This window comes from Muntiacus reevesi, chromosome 3, assembly GCF_963930625.1.
Source record: "Muntiacus reevesi chromosome 3, mMunRee1.1, whole genome shotgun sequence".
In the NCBI taxonomy this organism is placed as follows: domain Eukaryota; kingdom Metazoa; phylum Chordata; class Mammalia; order Artiodactyla; family Cervidae; genus Muntiacus; species Muntiacus reevesi.
The window spans coordinates 27,097,464-27,119,369 of record NC_089251.1 but is presented as its reverse complement, the minus strand read 5'-3'; the positions used below and the strand labels follow the sequence as shown (position 1 = coordinate 27,119,369).

Here is a 21,906-nt window from a genome sequence, read left to right as displayed (position 1 = left end):
CAGCGTTCTGTCGGTAAGGTGGTTACTCTTGGTACTTAGAACAAAGCATTCTGGGCTCCGTACAGACACTCAAATGAAAGTTCACAACAGAAGGATTGGCTTCTGACTTGGGCTCTCCCCTACTTCTACCTGGGAGCTCAGGTCAGAGATAACATTCTACAATCTCAGGGGGGCATTGTGTAACCCCTTGAAGATCTGAAGGGAACCCAGGAACCAGTCTTTGAGACAGTGATTAACAAAAACAAAAAAAAGGTATCTGACACAAATGACAACTTTCCAAGTTTCAAAGAATAGGACACACAGGCTCCATGATAGACTTAGACTCAAGTGTATAAGCCATTCAGACAGTTCACATTAGGTCAAAGCTTATGGCACTGGGAGCCTGGGTAAACTTTGGCCCTGGGGCAGGAGCAACCTGGTCATCCATGGCCACCCAACCCCCACACATCCTCAAAGAGATTTCATCCCCATTTCCTACAAACACTTGGAGGGAAATAGAGTTAGTGGGGTCTCACCTAGCAGAGTTCTCCCCTGGTCCTCAAATTCACAACAAGATTTTTACACATCATTAAACCACAGGAGCCATTTTATAAATGTCATCATCATAGTCTTTTAATATTTTACATAAAAAACTGTATACACAGCTTATAGAACTTTTATGTAAACATCATAAGCTCACCACTTTGTCATTTGTCAGTTTATTTAAAAAATAAAAAAAACAAGACAATTTAGTAGAAGTACCACTGGATGGGGAAGGGAAGGGGAGAAAAGAGACACAAGGGGGAGGTTTATTCTCTGTACAGAGATGCAGAGAAAATTTCACACAGCTTTAGAGACTGCCTTGAGGGGGAAAAAAAAACAAAAGGTTTTAGATAGGCCCTAATACTGGTTACTGCCCTTTATCAAAAGAGTGCGCATACGTGCACAAATAAAATCGCAAAATAGAACAGTGTTGCCACTTTTTTCAAAAGAAAAAAATTAGTGGTTTCTTTTTCTTCTTGTTTTTTAAAAGTCATCATCATTTTTAAAAAAAACATCAGAAGTAGATGAGGTTACAGCGTACAAGTGTGGTCAGAATGCTACTGTCTTATGCAAATGACAAGTGCATTAAATGTCAAACAATGAAACAATTGTGCAAAGAATTCGTTCCAAAAAGAAGAAAAAAAAACAAGTTTTAGCCTTTAAATAAATCAAATAACATCAGTTTCTTGGACTGAACAATTTTCACTTGCAGGACAGGCACAAAGTTCGTTTATGGCAAAAACAACCTGCAGCACACTTCACCCCTCCTTATCAGTGGCTTGTGAGGGGTTCGCCGTCGGGGGGCGGGGCGGGGGGGGGGGGGGTACTGGCTGGCAGGAGACAGGAGTCTGGAAGCTGTGTCCTCTCAGGCCCCAAGTCGGCTGCAAACGTCTTCCCCAGGGGCAGGAAAGATGGCCAAGTCTTGTTCGTGCTGGGATGACGCCTCACTCAGACCCGGCTGGAGCTCTTCTAGCGCCCTGTCACTCCACCCACCACCACCATTAAATAACACCATCCTACCTCCGAAAATAAAATTATATCTATATTTATATAACACCCCATCCTCCCCAGCCCTCCCCTCCCGCAGGCCCCGAGGTCTATGTTACAGACAGGGGATAGCAGGCGCTCGCTGGTTACAGACGCACATCCGATGGGGCGCGGCCGCACCCCGGCGCCAAGCTCATCTCCCGGGAGCAGGGGCGGGCGTGGGGTGAAAACTCGGTGGCGGGGAGTCGAACATACACACAGCCACACACCCTGAAGAGGCTTGGCTCTTCAGAAAATGGTGTTCAGGGGACCCTTGGCACTCAGCGGGGTGGCCAAGCCTGTGCCACACAGCCGGACGCACAGACACTTGGAAAGGGGGCGCCGGGTGCCTACCACGCGGCCGACTCTAGGGCGCCAGAGCCTGAGTTTCCAGGCCACGGCTGCCGGGGCTGAAAGCAGACGCCAGGCAGTCCGGTGGGGGTCCTTGGGGGGGCAAGGGTCTCCCCTTCTCCGGGCTCGTGCGGGACGGGCCCGTGATGGGGAGCCGCGCTGGCAGGGGCAGGCGGGTCGGGCACGGCCCTCATAGCACCTTGCAGCAGTTGATGCATCCGTTCTGGGAGCCGTAGCGCTTCTGCAGCGCGGCGCGCGTGGCCGTCTCGAAGACCTCTCGGACGCCCTCCTTGGTCTTGGCCGAGCACTCGAGGTAGTCGTAGGCTTGGATGCGCACGGCCATGGCGCGGCCGTCATCCGTGCGCACCGGTTCTTGCTTCATGCGGGCCAGCTCTGTGCGGACGTGCTCGTCGCTGCGCAGGTCTTTCTTGTTGGCCACGAGGATGATGGGCACGTTGGGGCAGAAGTGCTTCACCTCGGGCACCCACTTCTCGGGGATGTTCTCCAGCGAATCCGGGCTGTCCACCGAAAAGCACATGAGGATCACGTCGGTGTCCGGGTAGGAGAGCGGCCGCAGGCGGTCGTAGTCCTCCTGGCCCGCCGTGTCCCACAGCGCCAGCTCCACCTGCTTGCCGTCCACCTCGATGTCGGCCACATAGTTCTCGAAGACGGTGGGCACGTACACCTCGGGGAACTCGTCCTTACTGAACACGATCAGCAGGCACGTCTTGCCGCACGCGCCGTCGCCCACCACCACCAGCTTCTTGCGGATGGCCGCCATGAGCGGGCCGGGCCCGGGCAGCAGGAGGGGCCCCGCGAACGCCTCGCTGCCGTCCCGCTCGCCGCTCACTGCTCACCTCGGGCTGCGCGCTGGGGACAAGGGTCGCTAGCTGCACCCAGGTCCCGGGATGGCGAGCGTTCTCTCGTTGTGCTCAGGCTGCCGCGGCGGGGGCTGTGGGGGACTCGGGGGCATAGGGCGCACGGTGCGTCTCCCCGCTGCTTCCGAGCGGCTGCCGCTCTCCTCACCCTGGGTCCCGGGTCGGCGCCTTTGTGAGCAAACGGTGGCCAAAGCAAGCGGACGCGGCCTAGCTCCCTCCTGGGTTTCCCTAGGCCTAGGCGAAGACACAAGAGATCAGACGAACTCAGCCCGACTGCGGCGGCAGATGCGGGCTGCGGCCCTAGCGCCCGCTATTTAAAGAGTTCGGCGACTTTCTTAATATAGCCGTCCAATGGGAAGCAAGCCGACTGAGCTCATCGCTGCGGAGCTTGGCTCTGATTGGCCATCCGCTGCAGCCCACGGGCGGGGCCGGGCGGGCTTGATTGACTGCCCAGGCCGCGGGGTTGGGAGAGGCGGCGACTGGGGAGCCTGCGGCCGCGGCGGGCGCTGCGGGACTCTGGCTGCGTCAAGGTTCGCTCTTTCGCCGCAGCTTGTGCGCGCGGGACCGAAGGGCTGGAGCCGGCTGCCCGGAGCAGCCCACGGGGCCTGGGCGAGCGCTTCCGAGACAGGAGGCACTTTGTGGGCGCGTGGATGACTCTCCCACTCGTATTGCCCTTCTTGCTTCGCAAACTCCCAGCGGGTGGTCGGACCTGGGGGTAGGGAGCGGTTCTTTTAACGTGGTTTTGGTTTTAAATACACACACACGCAGACACACATGCACACAGGCTTATTTCCAAGCAAGGTTGTGGTTTGTTGTGTGTGTGTGGTTTTTTTTTTTTGTTTTTTTTTTTTCTTTTTTCTTTTAGAAGCAGCCCCTCCCCTGCCATCACCATCCTTCCACCAGGGTTCTCTCCCTGGGCGCAGTGTTTGGACCTGCTAGAGGGGCCTCATGGGTGGGCCTGGTTCCGGCTTCCGCCTTTAACAAGCCTGTCTCTTTACCCCTTTCTCGGGCACCCAACCTAGGTCTCCAGGTGAAGGTTCAGGGAAAGAAGGTCAGTGAAAAGGGAAGATCGAGGCTGGTTGCAGAACTTCAGGTACACTCAGGAAGCAACCAGACAGAAAAGGGCAGCCTCAGTCCTGGTTTGCAGGATTAATTTGGATCCTGGTCATAAGGGGAAGAGTAAGTAGTGCAATAAAATCCAACCACCCCACACCCCATTAGGCAAGAATAGGCTGAAGCCCGGATGGGTGGGCAGAGAAACTTGCAGGCTAGAACACGACAAATTAGTGTGTGTGTTTGAGGGTGGGGCGTGTGCTAGAACCCTAGTCTCGGGCTACCCACCAGGACTTATTTCATCTACTCCTTGTATTCTGCAGGAGATGACACTTATGTCTGATCTAGAGGGGCCTAAGTCAAAGCATCTTAATGGACAGAAGAGGTGGGGAGGGGGAGGGAGGGAAGGAGAGAGGGAGGACGTCCCAGGAAGGAGGAACAGCTTGAGCAAAAACAGAGATGTAGGGAAAGAGTAAGACAAATTCTAGCAAAAGAGAGTAGCTTACTGTGGCTACCCTTGGTTGGGAGAGAGAGAATTGAAACTCAGGATGGAGACCAGTTGTGGAGGAACCAACTACACAGGTTGGGCCATTTCCATTCTGGAGGGAATGAGGTGTTTCTTGGTGTTTCAGAAAGGGGAGACTTACTACATCACAATGAGGTTCAGTTCAGTTCAGTCGCTTAGTCGTGTTCGACTCTGCGACCCCATGGACTGCAGCACGCCAGGCTTCCCTGTGCATCACCAGCTCCTAGAGCGCGCTCAAATTCATGTCCATCTAGTCGGTGATGCCATCCAACCATCTCATCTTCTGTCCTCCCCTTCTCCTCCTGCCGTCAATGTTTGATCATGATGAGGTTATTGCCTCCTACTTCTGACTCCCCCTCTGACTGGAAGCCATTGGAAGGCCCGGATTCTTCCTTATCTCAGCATCTTGAAGCCCTGGCACAATGCCGGAGTCTATGTAAGAATCAGTAAATGACTGTGGAGAATTCACCTAAATGCTCAGGAACTTAGTTGGAACTTTCTGGAAGTCTCTTGTCTCAAACTGCAGTCTGTGCTAACCATCCAGTCAAACCTGGGCACCAGCTGTGACGGAGTCATTTACTCATATATGTGAAAAATGTGATCCATGTGTCAAGATGTAGGTCTCAGATGGACACAGATATCATCAGGTCAAATAAGACATTAGTTCTAGTATACTTTAAAAGCTATCCTCGTTCAAATGACCAAATCTGCTTCCCTCACATTGGATTACCTCCACTACAATGCCTAGTGGTTTTTTTTTTTTTTTTTTGGTTGATTGTTTGTTTGTTTTTAAGATCTAAGAAACTGAACTGCAATAAGTAAACAATTTTTCCACAGTGGAATCTCACAAGAGAAAGTAAGGTTTTATTGTTTTTTTTTCTTTTGGATCATTTGTTTAGGGCTCCATTCTTGAAACTTTTTCCTTTCTTTTAAATTTTAGTTAGCCTATTAGAAAAGTCTTACCAAAGTTTTTCCTCCTAGAGTCAAAGCCTTTTATAGCTGTATTGTTAATACTACTTTCCTTCATCTTAATATAGCTTGGGAATCTTGGCCATGTCGTTAAGTTTCAAATATTAAAAAAACATCAAACAATTATAGCTTTGTACCATGTATTTAAAAAAAAAAAACAGAAAAACAAAGAGTCAGGAAGAAGGATTCAATTCACTCATTTCCTGATTCTCAGACATATTATATGAGGTGTTCCAAGCTTGAATCTCAATATCAAAATAATTTCTAAAAATATTCAGTTGGTAAATTATGCCAAAATAAACAAGTAGAAAAAAATCTATACTCTGTAGCAACTTCTTTTCATGGTATTCATTTGTATATCCAGGGTACTTCAAAGCTTTGTGGACAGTGGCTACTTCAAAGATTGTATCAGTCACAGGATAAACTTTCCCAAACTAGATGATGTCCCAAAGGGTCTCCTCTCTGCCTCTCCCCTCCCTTCACAATACACTGGCAAAAGGTAAGGATAAAGCTGAATCATCAAGAAGAACAAATCATTTTAATAGTTAACTTTGTTAACCTATACATTCATTGTATGACAGATATCCACACTAGTGAGAGAGGGAAATTATCCTTCAGACAAAAGGGAGATGTTAATCTACCTCCTGTCTTCAGCCTAATTTATTTCATCTTTTTTTGTCCACTGTCTCCTACACATTGCCTGTAAATCAGCCCCCCTCTCCCACTGCCCTCGCTCCATACAGACAAGAACAGAGACTGGAATGTTCATTGGATTTTAGTGCCACCTTGTGGCAATTTTTACAGGGCTTTTTTTTTTTTTTTTTTCTAACTCAAAATATGTATATATAGTTGTGGTGGTTCAGTCGCTAAGTCATGTCTGACTTTTTGCCACCCCGTGGACTTCAGCTCCTCTGTTCTCTACTACCTTCCAGAGTTTGCTCAAATTCATGTACACTGAGTCAGTGATACTATCTAACCATCTCATCCTCTGCTGCCCCCTTCTCCTCCTGCCTGCAGTCTTTCCCAGCATCACGGAGGGCCTTTTCCAGTAAGTGGACTCTTCGAATCAAGTAGCCAAAGTATTGGAGCTTCAGCCTCAGCAACATTCCTTCCAGTGAATATTCAGGGCTGATTTTCCTTAGAATTGACTGATTTGATCTCCTTGGTGTCCAAGGAACTTTGGAGAGTCTTCTCCAGCACCACAATTGGAAAGCATCAATTATTTGAAGCTGAACCTTAATTATGGTCCAACTCTCACAATGGTACATGACTACTGGAAAAACCATAGTTTTGACTATAGGGACCTTTTTTAGTAAAGTGATGTCTCTGCTTTTTAATACCTTGTCTAGGTTTGTCATAGCTTTCCTTCCAAGGAGCAAGTGTCCTTTAATTTCATGGCTGCAGTCACTGTTCACAGTGATTTTGGGGCCCCAAAAAATAAAATCTATCACTGCTTCCACTTTTTCCCCTTCTATTTGCCATGAAGTAAAGGGACCAGATGCCATCATCTTAGTTTTTTGAGTGTAGAGTTTCAAACCAGCTTTTCCACTCTCCTCTCCTCATCAAGAAACTCTTTAGTTCCTCTTCACTTTCTGCCATTAGAGTGGTATCATGTGTATATCTGAGGTTGTTGATATTTCTCCCGGCAATCTTGATTCCACCTTGGTGATTCATCCAGCCAGACACTTCTCATGATGTACTCTGCATATAAAAGCAGAGTGACAATATCCAGCCTTGTACTCCTTTCCCAATTTGGGACCAGTATGTTTGTCCATGTCCAGTTCTAACTTTTGCCTCTTTACCTGCATATAGGTTTTTCAGGAGACAGGTAAGGTGGTCTGGTACTCCTGTCTCTTTAAGAATTTTTCAGAGTTTGCTGTGATCCACACAGTCAAGGCTTTAGTGTAGTTAGTGAAGCAGAAGTAGATGTTTTTCTGGAATTCCCTTGCTTTCTCCATGATCCAATGAATTTTGGCAATTTATATATATATTACATGTATTTGTATATACATACATAAACTATATACAAATATCTTACAAATATTTTCTATATATATTATATATGTGATTATATAAAACTTTATCTAGCCAGAAAGTAGGCATTTTATGACTATTTTTATTTTAAGATATTTCATGGGATGTAAAACCTCTACTTGTTTCACAAGCAGCTTCTTTAGAAATTCTTCACATATATATTTATACACACACAGAACTTTTTTCACATACACTTAAAAAACTTAATTCTTTCCTAGTTAACTAGTAATGACTAAAAGAGATTCGAGGAGATAACAGCTGTGGAAACTTACCAATTTATATACCCATAGACTTTCTTTTAACCTAATCACAATGTACAGAAAGCTGTAAAGCAATTTGAACTGCAAAAATCATCAGCTTTCTCCTCCAGCTAAAAAAACCATCATTGGATAATCTGATATAATTAGAAGTAATAATAATTCATTTACGGATAAGCATTTACTGGAAGCCAGCAATACCATAGACATTCCTGGCATTCTTTTGATTTTTAAACTATTTCTAATTCAAGTAGTAGTTTAGAGTGTCTAGGAAAATTGTCAACCTTTCTTCTCAATACAGTGAGTTTCTGAAAGGGAAAGGCTGTTGTAGACCTAACTGGTGCTTTTTCATATGGAAAAATCGAAGTAGTCCCATATAGTCTGTTTGGGACCCCTTCAGCCATGCATTACATAGCTGAAGCATCAAACTGCTTTTTGGGTTCTCCAGCTATAAGTAACAGCAATTCAAACAACCCTCTCCCATCCCGAGATTGTGACCCAGTTAGACCCCGGCCTAAGACAGAGAGGCTGCGCTCATAGGAGAACAACCATAGCTAGAAGGTTCAACTTCAAAATGTGGACATTGACCTCCAGTCAGACTCCCTGTGTGTCCAGCCCAAGGTCACACCAAGGGGAGTAGGCAGTATGCAACGGGGCAGCTCCTGATCAGTCTAAAAGTGCATTGTCCAACCTAATAGCTGATAGCCTCATGTAAAATGCTGCTGGTACCACTGAAGTACTGTTTTTAATGTTATCTGATTTTAATAAATTTAAATTTAAAAGCTGATATTCAGGATAGGGGAAAAGGGGAAATGTTGATCAAAGAGTATAAATTTCCAGTTTGAAGAGGAATCCCTGGAAGATCCCCTGGAGGTGGGCATGGCAACCCACTCCAGTATCTCTTGCCTAGAGAATCCCATGGACAGAGGAGCCCGATGGGCTATAGTCTATACAGTCACAAAGTGACTTACCATGCACGCAAAAGATGAATAAGTTCTAGGAATCTAATATATAGCATGGTGATTTTAGTTATAAATACTGTATTATATACTTGACAGTTGCCAAGAGAGTAGTTTCTAAATGTTGTCACCATTAAAAGAAATGGTTAAAAAAAATGGTAATGATGTGATGTGATGGAGGTGTTAGTTATGGCTATCGTTGGTGGTAATCATTTTACAGTATGTAAATATATCAAATCAACACCACTGGGACTTCCCTGGTTGCCCAGTGGCTAAAACTCCATGCTGCCAATGCAGGGGACCTGAGTTTAATCCCTAATCAGGGAACTAGATCCTGCACACTGCAACTAAGATCCAGTGAAGATAAATTAAAAAAAAAAAATCAACCCTGTTATTGTACACCTTAAACTTACATAGTGTTAGATGTCAATTATATCTCAATAAAACTGAAGAATCAAATTAACACTGATGTGTGTGTGTGTGTATGTGTGTGTGTGTATGTGTGTGTGTGTGACTTGCTCAGCTGTGTCTGGCTCTTTGTGATCTCCATGGACTGTAGCCTGCCAGTCTCCTCTGTCCATGGAATTCTCCAGCAAGAATACTGGAGTGGGTTGCCATTCCCTTCTCCAGGGATTTTCTCAACCCAGGGATTGAACCCATTTCTCCTGCACTGCAGGCTGATTCTTTACATCTGGCCCAACACTGACATGGACCACCCAAAAAAATGTTTAATAAAAAACTAATAAATACTGAAATTCAATTCAGTTAGTTATTGGGAAATGTTTATATATGTTTGAAGCAACTTGAGTATGTGATACTACTTTTTCTTACTAGAAATTTTTTGAAATCTATATACAGATTGAATACTTTCGATGAAAATTTAGCACCCAAATTGAGATGTGCTGCAAATATACAATAAACGCTAGAATTTAAAGACTTAGATTGAAAAACATGTAAAATAGTTCATGAGTAGTTTTTATATTAATTGCATGTTGATATATTTTGGATATAGTGGATTTTTTAAGTATGAGATTTAATGTTAGATATATTTGGATATGCAACTGAAATAAAGTTTACCTTTGTATTTTTTTTTTTTTTACTGTGACAACTAGAATATTTTAAATTACACCTGCAGTTTGCATTATATTTCTCTTGGACAGTACTTCTCTAAAAGATCTACATGTTCATGTGACTTCCTTTGCACTCTCTCATTCACCACCCTTTCAGGGAGTCACCTTGATTTGAGGCCCCTGGAGCTCCTTAATCTTCCCTTGGGAGTTAGAGGTAGGATTTCCTCTTACTTCCTAAACTCACTGCTGGACTTCAGACAGGCTCAGACCCTCAGATAAACACTGTGGTTAGGGGGCTTTCTAGAGTCTCCCTGTCCCATTTCATCACCACTTTCCAAGCCAGGCCCCTCTAGGACTTTTCAATGCAACAGCCCCCTCCCTAGCCTGTCTGACTCTTTTCCCAGCACTAGGCAATGTTTTCTTGAAGAATAGAGGCTATTTGGGCCTTTTTGCACAACGACTTAGGCTTTTCTGGTGGCTCAGATGGTGAAGAATTTGCTTGCAATGCAGGAGATTCTGGGTTCAGTCCCTGGGTCAGGAAGATCCCATGGAGAAGGGAATGACTACCCACTCCAGTATTCTTGCCTGGAGAATTCCATAGAGAGAGGAACCTGGAGGGCTATAGTTCATGGGATAACAGAGAGTCCGAAATGACTGAGTAACTAACGCTTACTTTCCAGAGAAGAGAATCAAAACCTAGTCCTTGTCTAATTTGAGTAGAAAAGTGAGAGATGTAGTTTGTTTTCTGGCACTCTCATATCAACCTCAGTTATCTCGATTCAATTTAGAAAATATGAACTGAGAGGAGAGAGTGGAGATGGGGAAGTGAAGACCCAAAAGGTTAAGTAAGTAAGCCTTAGGACTAACAGCTAGGGACACACCCTAGGGACACACCCGCCCCTGCTGTGGGATAGGTCCACACTTATATGTAAATGAAGGGTGGAACCAGCTTCACACAGGAGTTCACGGTCGAGCAGGGCTTTGAGTAACCAGTAGGATTTTTCCAGAAGAGATGCCCATCTGCACCATCTGAATCATTTCCAGTGTGGGTGTTATGTGGAGAAAGTTTCCCATCAGAGCCATTTGCTGAGAAGGAGTAAGTAGGAAAACATTCCTCTTTTCACACCTGAGGTTTGCCGGATGACACTGTGGGGTGAAGTTTGTCTTGCCCTGTGGAGTGGACAGGCAAAACGGAAAGAGGAAGGTCACAGAACGCACCCTTAGATGTGTTGTTATTACAAAATCCACCTGAGGAAAGCTTGCTGTTTCTATGACAGTTATTGAAGTTTCACATAGATTTGTTCATTTCGCCAAAGCTGCAGGAAGTGATGTGGAGATAACAGTAAGCAGAAGAGAGAGAACCTTGTGTACCCGGAGCCTGGAGAACCACTTTTCAGGTCTTCTAGTTCTTAGCTGTACAGTCTTGGGCAAATCAACCTCTCTGAGTCTCTGTTTCCCCATTTGTAAAATAAGAGCTAGAACTCAGAGGCTGGAAACTCAAATGCCCACAGGGTCCTGCAGTGAACTGTGTGTGGGACGGTAGGAGTGGAAACTGTGGGGAACTGGAGAACATGCCCCATCTGAGCAAGAAGAAGCTCAGAACTTAAAAACCAACTTCTGGGACTTCCCTCATTGTCCAGTGGTTAAGATTCTGCAATCCCGATGCAGAGGGCTGGGGTTCAATCCTGGTTAGAGAACTAGAGTTCACATGCCGCAGCCAAATTTAAAAAAAAAACAACCAACTACTGTGCGGGCCAAGAAAGGCACAGACAGAGCAGGCTGGATTTGGCCAGGCAGAACCAGTGTGTGGCCCCTGACTAGATGAATTTCATTTTTTTACAGATCAAAGGGGATCACCTGTAGAAAAAGTCAAAGTGTTAGTTACTCAGTAGTGTCCAACTCTTTGCAACCCCATGAACTGTAGCCTACCAGGCTCCTCTGTCCTTGGGATTTCCCAGGCAAGAATACTGGAGTGGGTTGCCATTCACTTCTCCAGGAGATCTTCCCGACCAGGAACTGAACCCGGGCCTCCCATATTGCGAGCAGATTGTTGACTTGCTTGGGAAGAAAATAATACTGTTAATTATTTCATAAACTGAAAAAGTAATTTCATAAAACAATCTTTTTTTCTTGAATTTTATTATTCAAGACCTTCTTTTATTTGAGTTATTTAGACTGAGGTTCAAAAGATGAAATATTGCAAAGGATGGAAAGTAGAGAAACATAGTCTTAAGTAAGAAAAAGTTATCCCCACAGCTCCATCAGGGTTGGCATTCAGCTGGGTGGGAGACGTTACACCTTATGTCAGTCCAGAAGGCAATGACACCAAACTTTTTTTCTTCCCTCCCCCGCTTTTTTTTAGGCTTGAAAGCAAATGATCTAATCAAAGTATTTATACAGGGTTGATTCACTTCTTGTGTTCTCTGATGATGTCAGAATTTTGCAATAGGGAGGAGTTGCATACACAATGAGTTTCCACACTCCAGTGTACTGTCACTGAAGATGCGGCTGTGGCTATTTATAGCATGAGACAGAGCCTATATGAGGAGCCGCTGCTCAGAACCAAGCAGTCTGGGGAGCAGATGTTACAGTCGTGGGGAGACTATGAAAGATACAGTTCACTCCACCATTCCAAGACCTCGACTTCTGCTTCAAGCGCACAGGCTAGTGGAACACAGCTCAGTCAAAGAGACTGTTCTTCATGAGGGTCCTCAGTCAAAAAAGGAGAGCGCTGAAAAATCTCTTCGACAATTCTCTGATGAAACTGTTTCATCTGGGAGAGGTGGAGTTGTGTGATTTCTGCTCAGCTTGGTTACGATGTATGTTTAAGAAAAAATCTGATGCATTTGTAGCTTGGAACTCACAGTGATATGCCTAGGAAGTCCACCTGCTCATTCATTCACCCATTCATTCCACACTCATGTACTAGGGGCCTCCTGTACGTCAGGACCTTGCTATAGGGCTAGCTGCCACGCTCTAAGACACGCAAGGACCCGACGTAGTGGGCATCTCACAGCTGTTGAACTTCGTATGTCTACACGAGGTAGGGGCCGAGCTTGAGCCTGGCGGATATGAAGACGGTAATGACAGCTGCTGCTCTCATTCGATCACTTACTCTGCAGACACACTCTTTTCAGGGAGGAACCAGAGTCCCAGCCCTCAGAAGAGCTCCAGTCCATAAACATAAGTGACAACATAGTAGAGTAGTCGTAACAATTAAACTCTTTCAATCCAGAGTGGTAAGCACTATAAATAGGCGTAGGGAGGGGCCAGAGTAGACTTGAACTAAAAGGTGTGTTGTACTACAGTGGCCCTCGATGACTACACCCCCAGGAGTCATCTCCTTGTGTGGTTCGCTCCCATGGTGCGTCTGACCTTGGCCATGTGACTAGCTTAAGCCAGTGGGACATCAGCAAGAATGATGCAAGCTACAGCTTGATAAATACTTCCTTATTGGGGCTTGCCTTTTGGGAAGGCTTATTCCTGGAATTGGGCTGCCATGCTTTTTGGACACTCATGGAGAAGCCCAGATGATAATAGCTGGGTCCCTGGCCAGTGGCCACTGCTAAACTACCAGGCAGTGGCCAGCATCATCTACCAGCTATGTGGGTGGGGTCAACTGAACTTTCCTTCCTAACCTTCCAGCCAACACCGTGGGAAAGAGAAGAACTACCTGAGGCAACCCACACAATCATAAGAAATAATGCAGTGTTGCTGTCTTGAGCCATTATGTTTGGGATGGTTTGTTCCACAGGAATGGATAACCAAATAGGCTGTCTTTCTTTTTTGATTTTTGTTGGAGTATAGTTGCTTTACAATGTTGTTTTATTTTCTGTTGTACAGCAGTGTGAATCAGTTACAGTATACATATATATATACATATACATATCCCCTCTTTATGGGATTTCCTTCCCATTTAAGCCACCATAGGCATTAAATAGAGTTCCCTGTGCTATACAATAGGTTCTCGTTAGCTATCTATTTTATTAATGTATATATGTCAATTCCAATCTCCCAGTCCATCTCATTCCCATTTCCCACCCTAGTGTCCATACATTTGTCCTCTACATCTGTGTCTCTATTTCTGCTTTGCAAATAGGTTCATCTGTACGATTTTTCTAACATACACCCCAGTGCTTATTACAGCACTATTTACATTAGCCAGGACATGGAAGCAACCTAAATATCCATTGACAGAAGAATGGATAAAGAAGATATGAAACATATATACAATGGAATATTACTCAGCCACAAAAAGGAACAAAATTGTGTCATTTGCAAAGATGTGGATGGACCTAGATAGAGAATGTCATACAACCAAGATGTCTTGATGGTTGCATAGAAGTCAGTCAGGTAGTAGGAATTCCCAGGTGGTCCAGTTGTTAGGATTCTGTGCTTCCACTGTTCAAGTCCCAGGTTCAATCCCCGGTTGAGAAACTAGGATTCCTCAAGCTCTGTGGTGTATCCCTCCCCCCAAAATTGTTAGCCAGGCCAAGAGAGGAAAAGAAGGGCATTCTAGACTATGGAGGCATGAGATAGCATAGCATATTCAGATACCAAGTATATCAGTATGGTGAGAATGTGGGGTAGATGGTGGAGAGAAACAGGGGCTGGAACTGAGGAGGCTGGCCAGGCCTAGATCAGAGCATCTGAGGACAGGTTGGGAATCCCCAGGATGATGACTCATTTAGAGGACTCACAGGACTCAGTGGACAGTGGTACTCACAGCTGTGATTTATTAGAACAACAGGATGCCGAGCACGTTCAGCAAAGGAAAAGGAACACGAGATGAAGTCTAGGGGACACCAGGTGCAAGGGAAATTGCTCTTGAGAGTACGTGATCAGAGTCCTCTCCCAGGGAACCACAGGAGACACGTCTACTCCCTCCAGCAATGAGTTGCCATAACATGTAAAACACTGCCTACCAAGAAGCTTGTTAGAGACTCAGTGCCCGGGATTTTATTGGAAGTTGTAATTTCTGACTGCTTACATCAATTTGGCCAGGCGATAGTGCCTAGTTTGCTCAAACACAAGTCTATATGTTGTCAGTGAAGGTATTTTTTAGAGGAGGTTAACCTATAAATCGGTGGACTTTGAGTGAAGTGATCACTCTCCATCATATAAGTGGGCTTCACCTAATCAGTTGAAGACTTTAAGAACAAAGACAGAGGTTTGCCTCAGAAGGGAGTATCCTCCGAAGAAGGGAGAACCAATATCAACTCTGAATTTCCAGCCTGCCAGTCTGCCCTACAGATTTCAAGTTTGCCAGCTCCCACACTAGCCTGAGCCAATTCCTTAAAATGAGTCAGTGGCTCCCTCTCCATATATGTCTCCTATCCGGTTTCTCTGGAGAACCCTGACTAATACACGGGCTGACCCCAGAGGCAGCCTCTGCCTGGCACGTACCCAAATTCCAGGATCCTAGAAGGAAAGCAGGGCTTCAGCATGAACCACACGGACTGTTTGTACAGATGGTTTAGGCACAGGCAGCCACTCTTCCCGGCTAATGGTGGGAGCCTCCCCACTCAAAATCTCCCTTCCCAGATGCCAGACAGGGGCCATCCTGGTGAGCAGGCCTTTCTAAGAACAAGCAGTCAGATTTGCTATGTTAATCCTTTTCTGTGCAGAAAGTAAGTAGTTTATGTTGTGGGCAATAGAAAGGCTTTGAATTTTTTTTTTTTTTTTTTAATATACATGACCCCATCAGAGTTTTTAAACTCTGGGGTGACGGGTTAGGTATGTGTCATAAGGCCATGCTGCCTGTATTTGGGGGCCAGCCCAAGTCGGGGAAGTAGAGAGAGAGCCTGGCTTCAGATTAGGAGGCCCTTCTTGTCATTCAGGCAGAGTAAGGACAGAGAGGAGGGAGGAGGTTTGAGAAAATAGCTGGACCTGTGGGAGGTACGTTTCCACTTCCCAGGTCCTCACCTCCTCTTCTAGTCAGCAGGAGCCTTGGAGAAAGGCCTTCTGCAGGTTAGGTTGCTATTTGCACTGTGTCAAGTCCCTAAAGAGACCTGCCCTGCCAGGCCCAGCAGGGGTTGGGTGTGTGTCTGTATCTAAGTGTGTGTCTGTCTATATCTGTGTGTATCTGTGTGGGTCTACGTGTGTATCTGTGTACATGTCTGTGGTCTGTATCTGTGCGTGTGTCTGTATACGTGTCTGTGTCCCTCTGTACCTGTGTATCTTTGTGTCTATGTGTCCATGTATCTGTGTCTGTGTTGGGGCCAGCTCACCTCCCACGCCCACCCTCCTGGGAGAGCTGCGTCCTGAGCAAGGTACCTGCTATGGCTCCCAGAGGAGGGGAAGGGAGGGCTAGCTCTGTGTCTGTCTAGAAGGGAGAGTCCACTCTCTGGAGATCCAGCGCCCCCAGTGCCCTGCTCTGTTCCCTCAAACCACCGTCCAGACAGGGCTCCAGGTCCCCTGGGTGCCAGCAGGGCCCACGGGCACACGTGAATCTTACAGCTTTGAGAGATTCCAAGGGCTTCAAGGCTTTTGCTACTCAAAGTGTGGCCGGAGGATTTCATTAGCACTTCTTGGAAACCGAGAATCTCAGGCCCCAGCCTAGCCCAGGCCCCTACAAATTCAGAATCCAGAATACAACAAGATCTCCAGGTGATTCATTTGAACACAAAGTCTGACAAGCACCTCCCGGGCTTGCCCTTGCCTTGTGCTGGAGGAAGGATGGTGTGTGGGCTGATTTACGCGTGCCGCAGCCAGGCTACTGCTTTCCTGGCCTCTGCTGACCAGCCGTGTGGTCCCGGATAATGCCTCCCTCTGTCTCAGTTTGCATCTGGGCGTTAGCACTGCTTCCCTCGCTGGGCGAGCGTGAGTTAAATGAGATGTCTCTCGTAAAATGTTTACAGCCGGGCCTGGCCCACAGTGAGCATCTGGAAACTCTTAGCTGTCATTCCTAAAAGAGGGGTCGTCTGCCCTCTGCTTGTCACTCTGCGCACCAAAGATGGGTACAATATCCCCCATTTAGACTGCCCTGAGGGAGAGCACCCTCCTATGGCTCATGTGGGTCTGACGTGGCTCGGGAGGCTCTTCCTTGTCAGAGAACAGCCCTTCAGTTCTTGGAAAGTACTCTCTGTCCAAGTTTTCCTGTATTTAGGCTATTCTGGTTCCCAGAACCCTGTAACCTCTGTCGGCCCTGGCTGCCTTCCCAGAAGCCAGCCTCTTAGCACTCTGTGTTTAGCCTAAACCCTGCATAAGGGACTCTCCCAAAGCCAGGAGGCTGCCTCAGGGGTGATGTTCAGACCTGTTGGTTCTGTGGATGGGCCAGTCAGATGGCTGCAGGGTAAGACCCCTCTGCAGAGCCGCCGCCACCAAGATGTCCCAGGTCCAGTAGATGCTACAATGCATAAGATGCTCCATACGGCACAGAGAGAGTATGAAGCACCTGGCACCCTGGCCAGCCAGAAAGGGGAGACCTGGGGAAGGAAAGGCCTTTTGGTGGGCTCCCCAGAACCTCAGGGAGGTGGCCCAACAGGCCTCTCACAGCTTCTCAAACCAACTACAGCCAATGTCCCTGGTCCCAGGTAGGAGAGGGTAGACAGCTGGTCTTTGTTGTTCAGTCACTCTGTCGGGTCAGACTCTTTGAGACCCCATGGATTGCAGCACGCCAGGCTCCCTTGTCCTTCACTATCTCCTGGAGCTTGCTCAAACTCATGTCCAGTGAGTCGGTGATGCGGTCCAACCATCTCATCTTCTGACACTCCCTTCTCCTGCCCTCAGTCTTTCCCAGCATCAGGGTCTTTTCCAATGAGTTGGCTCTTTGCATCAGGTAGCCAAAGTTTTGGAGCTTCAGCTTCAGCATCAGTCCTTGTGATAAATAATCAGGACCGATTTCCTTTAGGATTGACTGATTTGATCTCCTTGCAGTCCAAGGGACTCTCAAGAGTCTTCCTCCAACACCACAGTTCAAAAGCATCAGTTCTTTGGCTCTCAGCCTTCTTTATGATCCAGCTCTCACAACTGTACCTGACTACTGGAAAAATCGTATTTTTGGCTATACAGACCTTTTCAGCAAGGTGATGTCTCTACTTTTTAATACACTGTCTAGGTTTGTCGTAGTTTTTCTTCCAAGGTACAAGCATCTTTTAATTTTGTGGCAGCAGTCACTGTTCACAGTGATTTTGGAGCCCAAGAAAATGAAATCTGCCACTGTTTCTACTTTTTCGCCTATTTGCTATGAAGTGATGGGACTGGATGTCATGATCTTACTTTTATGAATGTTGAGTTTTAAGCCAGCGTTTTCACTCTCCTCTTTCGCCCTCATCAAGAGGCCCTTTAGTTCTTTGCTTTCTACCGTAATGGTAGTGTCGTCTGCATATCTGAGGTTATTGATATTTCTCCCCGAAATCTTGATTCCAACTTGTGCTTTATCCAGCCCGGCATTTCACATGATGTACTCTGTTTATAAGTTAAATAAGCAGGGTGACAAAATACAGCAGATGGTGGCTCAACCCAAATGGAGAACGCTCCACAACCTCTTGACCGCAATTGGATTTTTTTAAACTTTTGGCTGAAGTTCTTGGAATTTAAACAAAATAAGTAAGTTCTTAGAAATAATAATACCAATGATGGTGATTATAGTAATAGGGATAATAAGTAATCCTTTGGGGACTTACCTGTTAGTTACTATTAAGTTGTTGACATACATTATTTCATCTAATTCTCACAAGGAGCCTGAGCAAGGTGCAATTGTGATAATGACAGAAAGGGTCTGATACTGGGAGTCTTTTCCAACCACCACTTCCCCCTCACCCCTTTCCAGAGCTATTCTGGGTTTGCCCACTGGACTGTAGTCTCTTCTCTGTGATCTTAAGTGGGGAGTAGAAAGGCCACATTGATTTACAATTTAAAAGCTTCTGCAGCTTCTCCCAGAAGAAAACAGCCTGTCCAGAGGACACAGGCCTCTCATTAACCACGGCAGCCGCCGACTTTAAAGACAGACAATGCCTGGGTAGAGAAGCTCACGTGGAGGCCTGCTTCTGGAAGGGAGCGGGTGATTCACGGAAGAAGGACAAGTGGATGGAGGGACAATGTAGGAAGCACACTTCACTTCAAGTGAAGAAAATGGTATTCGTAGCCCAAGAGTCCTGGAGTCACTTCTCTGTGTGAGCTGGGCAGTTAGGAGACCATCCACCTGGAGAAGCCTGGAAATAGCATTGTGTTTACCTGCTCCTCTGAATCCCTGGGAGGTGGCTGCTGCCCCCAGCCCAGAGACCTTGGTCAGCTCATCAGACCTTGGTTTCAACATTTACTGGCAGTGTGACTGTAGGCCAGTTATTTAAACTATCTAATCTCTGCGTCCTTATCACTGAGTGGTGGAGCTAATAATAGTGAAAGGCAAATATAACTGGGTTGACTCAGTTCTAGCTGTTCTGGGTTACTTTTGGAAGACATAAAACTTCAGCTCAAAAAAATCTTGAAAAGAATGCAAATATGTACATACATCTCCCACAGAGGCAGTCAAGGGGAGCCATAGTGCAAGATGCACAGCAAAAATTTCTTGAACATCCTCTTAACCCAGGAAATTTCCCAGAGTTCTGTCCTCAAGGCAGACCCTCCCCCAAATGTCTCTTCTCTCAATCTCCTCTCACCCCCACTTCTTCTCCCTGGCAGAGCACAGTCGACGCAGGAAGTCCTGCCAGCCATTCAGTCCCTAAAGTCATTTCTTGAGTTCACACTCCCTGGAGGCAACTCTCCAGACTCTCAGAGTTTTCCTCTGAAACTCCATGACTTAAAGGTCTATTGTCGTAAAATAAAACTAAGCAGGTCATCGACCTCTTAATGTTTTTCCTTTTTCCCAAGTGGCAGAAGGGTTACCACACAGCAATACTGAAAGTCTTAGATTGCAGAAAAGATATACCTCACCAGTAAGAAGAAGGGGGTGGGGGTAGGGGCTTTGTATTTTTTGTCACGTAATGATTTCAATGCTAAAAAAAAAAAAAAGTAAAGAGAATGATATCTACCACCCGTTCTGACAATCTCTAAATATCCCGTTTATTTTAAATCATTTTGGTTCAGGTGAAACTCCTGTGTACCCCCCTATCCTGTTCCCCACCCTCCCTCTCTCATATATACTGTTTAACATCCTATGCATCTGCTTATACACTTAATACATAGAAATGTGTCCTAAAGAATAGTTGGTGGTGTTCTACATGTTTTAAAATTTTGCACAAATAGTATAGAAATGGAGCAGGACTCTATGATCCTTGTCCCCCATGCCCTTGGTCTGCTTTTTGTCTGTGGAAAACCCTGGCCAAAGAATAAGTTGAGGGGGCTTCCCTGGTGGTTCAGTGGTTAAGAATCTGCCTGCCAGTGCAGATGACATGGGTTCGATCCCTGGTTCAGCAAGATCCCTCATGCTGCGAGGCAACTAATTTTGTGTGCCACAACTACTGAGCCTGTGCTCTGGAGCCCATGAACCACAACTGCTGAGTCCACACGCAGCATCTACTGAAGCCTGCGTGCCCTGGAACCCATACTCCACAGAGGAGCCACCACAATGAGAAACCCACACTCCACAGCTAGAGAGTAGCCCTCGCTTGTTGCAGCTAGAGAAAGACTGCATGCAGCAACAAAGACCCAGCGCAGCCAAAAAATAAATTAATTAAATAATTTTTTTTTTTAATTTAAAGAAGTTAGGACATGCAGAAACAAAGGAAAACAGTCAAAGGAGATAAAATAGTAACAGTTTAGTCATTAAGCAGTCGAGGACCTTTAGTTCCTTCTCAAGGGCTATAGATAATATTCGGAGCCATATTCTGTGAACTGTCTTATAGAGACTGCAACACTCACCAGGGGGAAGAAGTTAACTCAGTGGTGACCAGACTGGAGCCATGACATAAGCTGCCACAATTCCGAGAACTGGCCTCAGAGAAATGGGAACAAGCAGACCCTGAAACTGAAGGTTAACTGTACTTAAAACGATCAAGATGATGCAGATCAGACCACTGATGACCAGTTTCAAGATGACTGTCAGAGCTGATTGCTGCTTCTACGTAGAGCCCCCTCCCTGTCTGTCTATAAAAGCTCTTGCCCTCTGATTATGAGGGAAAAGTAAAGCTGTTCTTTGAACAAGCATCCATCACCACCCCACACACCTCCCAGTCCCTGGGATCCAAAATAAAGCAAACTTTTCTTTCCAACAACCTGGGTTTTGAGCAGCAAGCAGCTGAACCCTACTTTCAGTTACAGCATCACACTTTACATAACTTCAGCGACTTGCTGTTTTCTCTCAATGATGTGTCTTGGTGGGCTACAGTTCATGGGGTTGCAAAAGGAGTCAGACATGACTTAGCGACTAAGCAACAGCAAAAATGTTAATGCATGAAGCTCTCGTTCGTTCACTTTACCAGTATAGTATTCCATGATGTAAATATCCATTGTTGGGCATTTGGGTTATCCTAAGTTTTTTCTGATACAAACAATGCTGTGGTGATCAATGTTGCAAGTGGACAGGCCAGTGTGTACACATGGAAGTTTCTAGAATCTCCTCCTGTGTCAAAGAAAGAAATTTTCTACATGGCAAAAATCTTAGGTTGCATTTCAAGTTTAGAAATTGCAGCCAAGGTCAAATGAGGTGTGCACAGTGACCCTGCCTCCGGCTTCCACCTCGAGAGCCCTGTGTCCTAGGTGAGGGAATGTGGCCCCCTTTCCAAGAATATGCTCCCTAATAACGCCCAATCCACAGACTCTGCTGAAGTCACGTATATAGACCCCACTGTGAGTCAGTTATCTTGTCTGTTTTCTTTCCTGGATTTACAGTTGGAGATACCAGCATTCTAGAGTTTCTGATGATTCATTCTGAATGTGACAGTGAGAGTCAGGAGGGAGGGCACGAGTGTTTAGAGAAGGGGAAATGAGATGATCAGACAGAAATCAGGAGGACTGACACTCCATTCAGCATTTCTGGTTAATGAAGCACCCATCAATGATCTGTAATTCTCCCAAATCTCTGGGTTCCTCTGTTGGCTTCTCTGGGCTTGCTCTTGTGATTAATTTCATCTGGAAGATGAGCTGGGCAGGAAGACCTAAGAGGTTCTTGTTTGCATGTTTAAAGTTGGTGCTAGCTGTTGGCTGGTGGCCTTGATTTCCCTCTATTTGTTCTTTCACTATCCAGGAGGCTAACCCAGCTTCTTTCTATGGTGGTCCTGCGGTAGCATTCCAAAATGCTCTAAGGACTCTGGTGGGCAGGGCCTATACTCAGCATCACTTCTGTGAAATTCTATTGGCCACAGCAAGTCACAGGGCCAG

General features: G+C 46.0%; 1 protein-coding gene across 1 annotated transcript; it reads right to left on the bottom strand.

Moving 5' to 3' along the window:
* Positions 1-585: 585 nt before the first annotated feature.
* On the bottom strand, positions 586-3,074 carry RHOB (ras homolog family member B). The gene has a single exon (XM_065928620.1). The coding sequence runs from the start codon at positions 2,678-2,680 to the stop codon at positions 2,090-2,092; it is 591 nt and encodes a 196-aa protein (XP_065784692.1). The 5' UTR covers positions 2,681-3,074; the 3' UTR covers positions 586-2,089.
* Between the last annotated feature and the right edge of the window lie 18,832 nt (positions 3,075-21,906).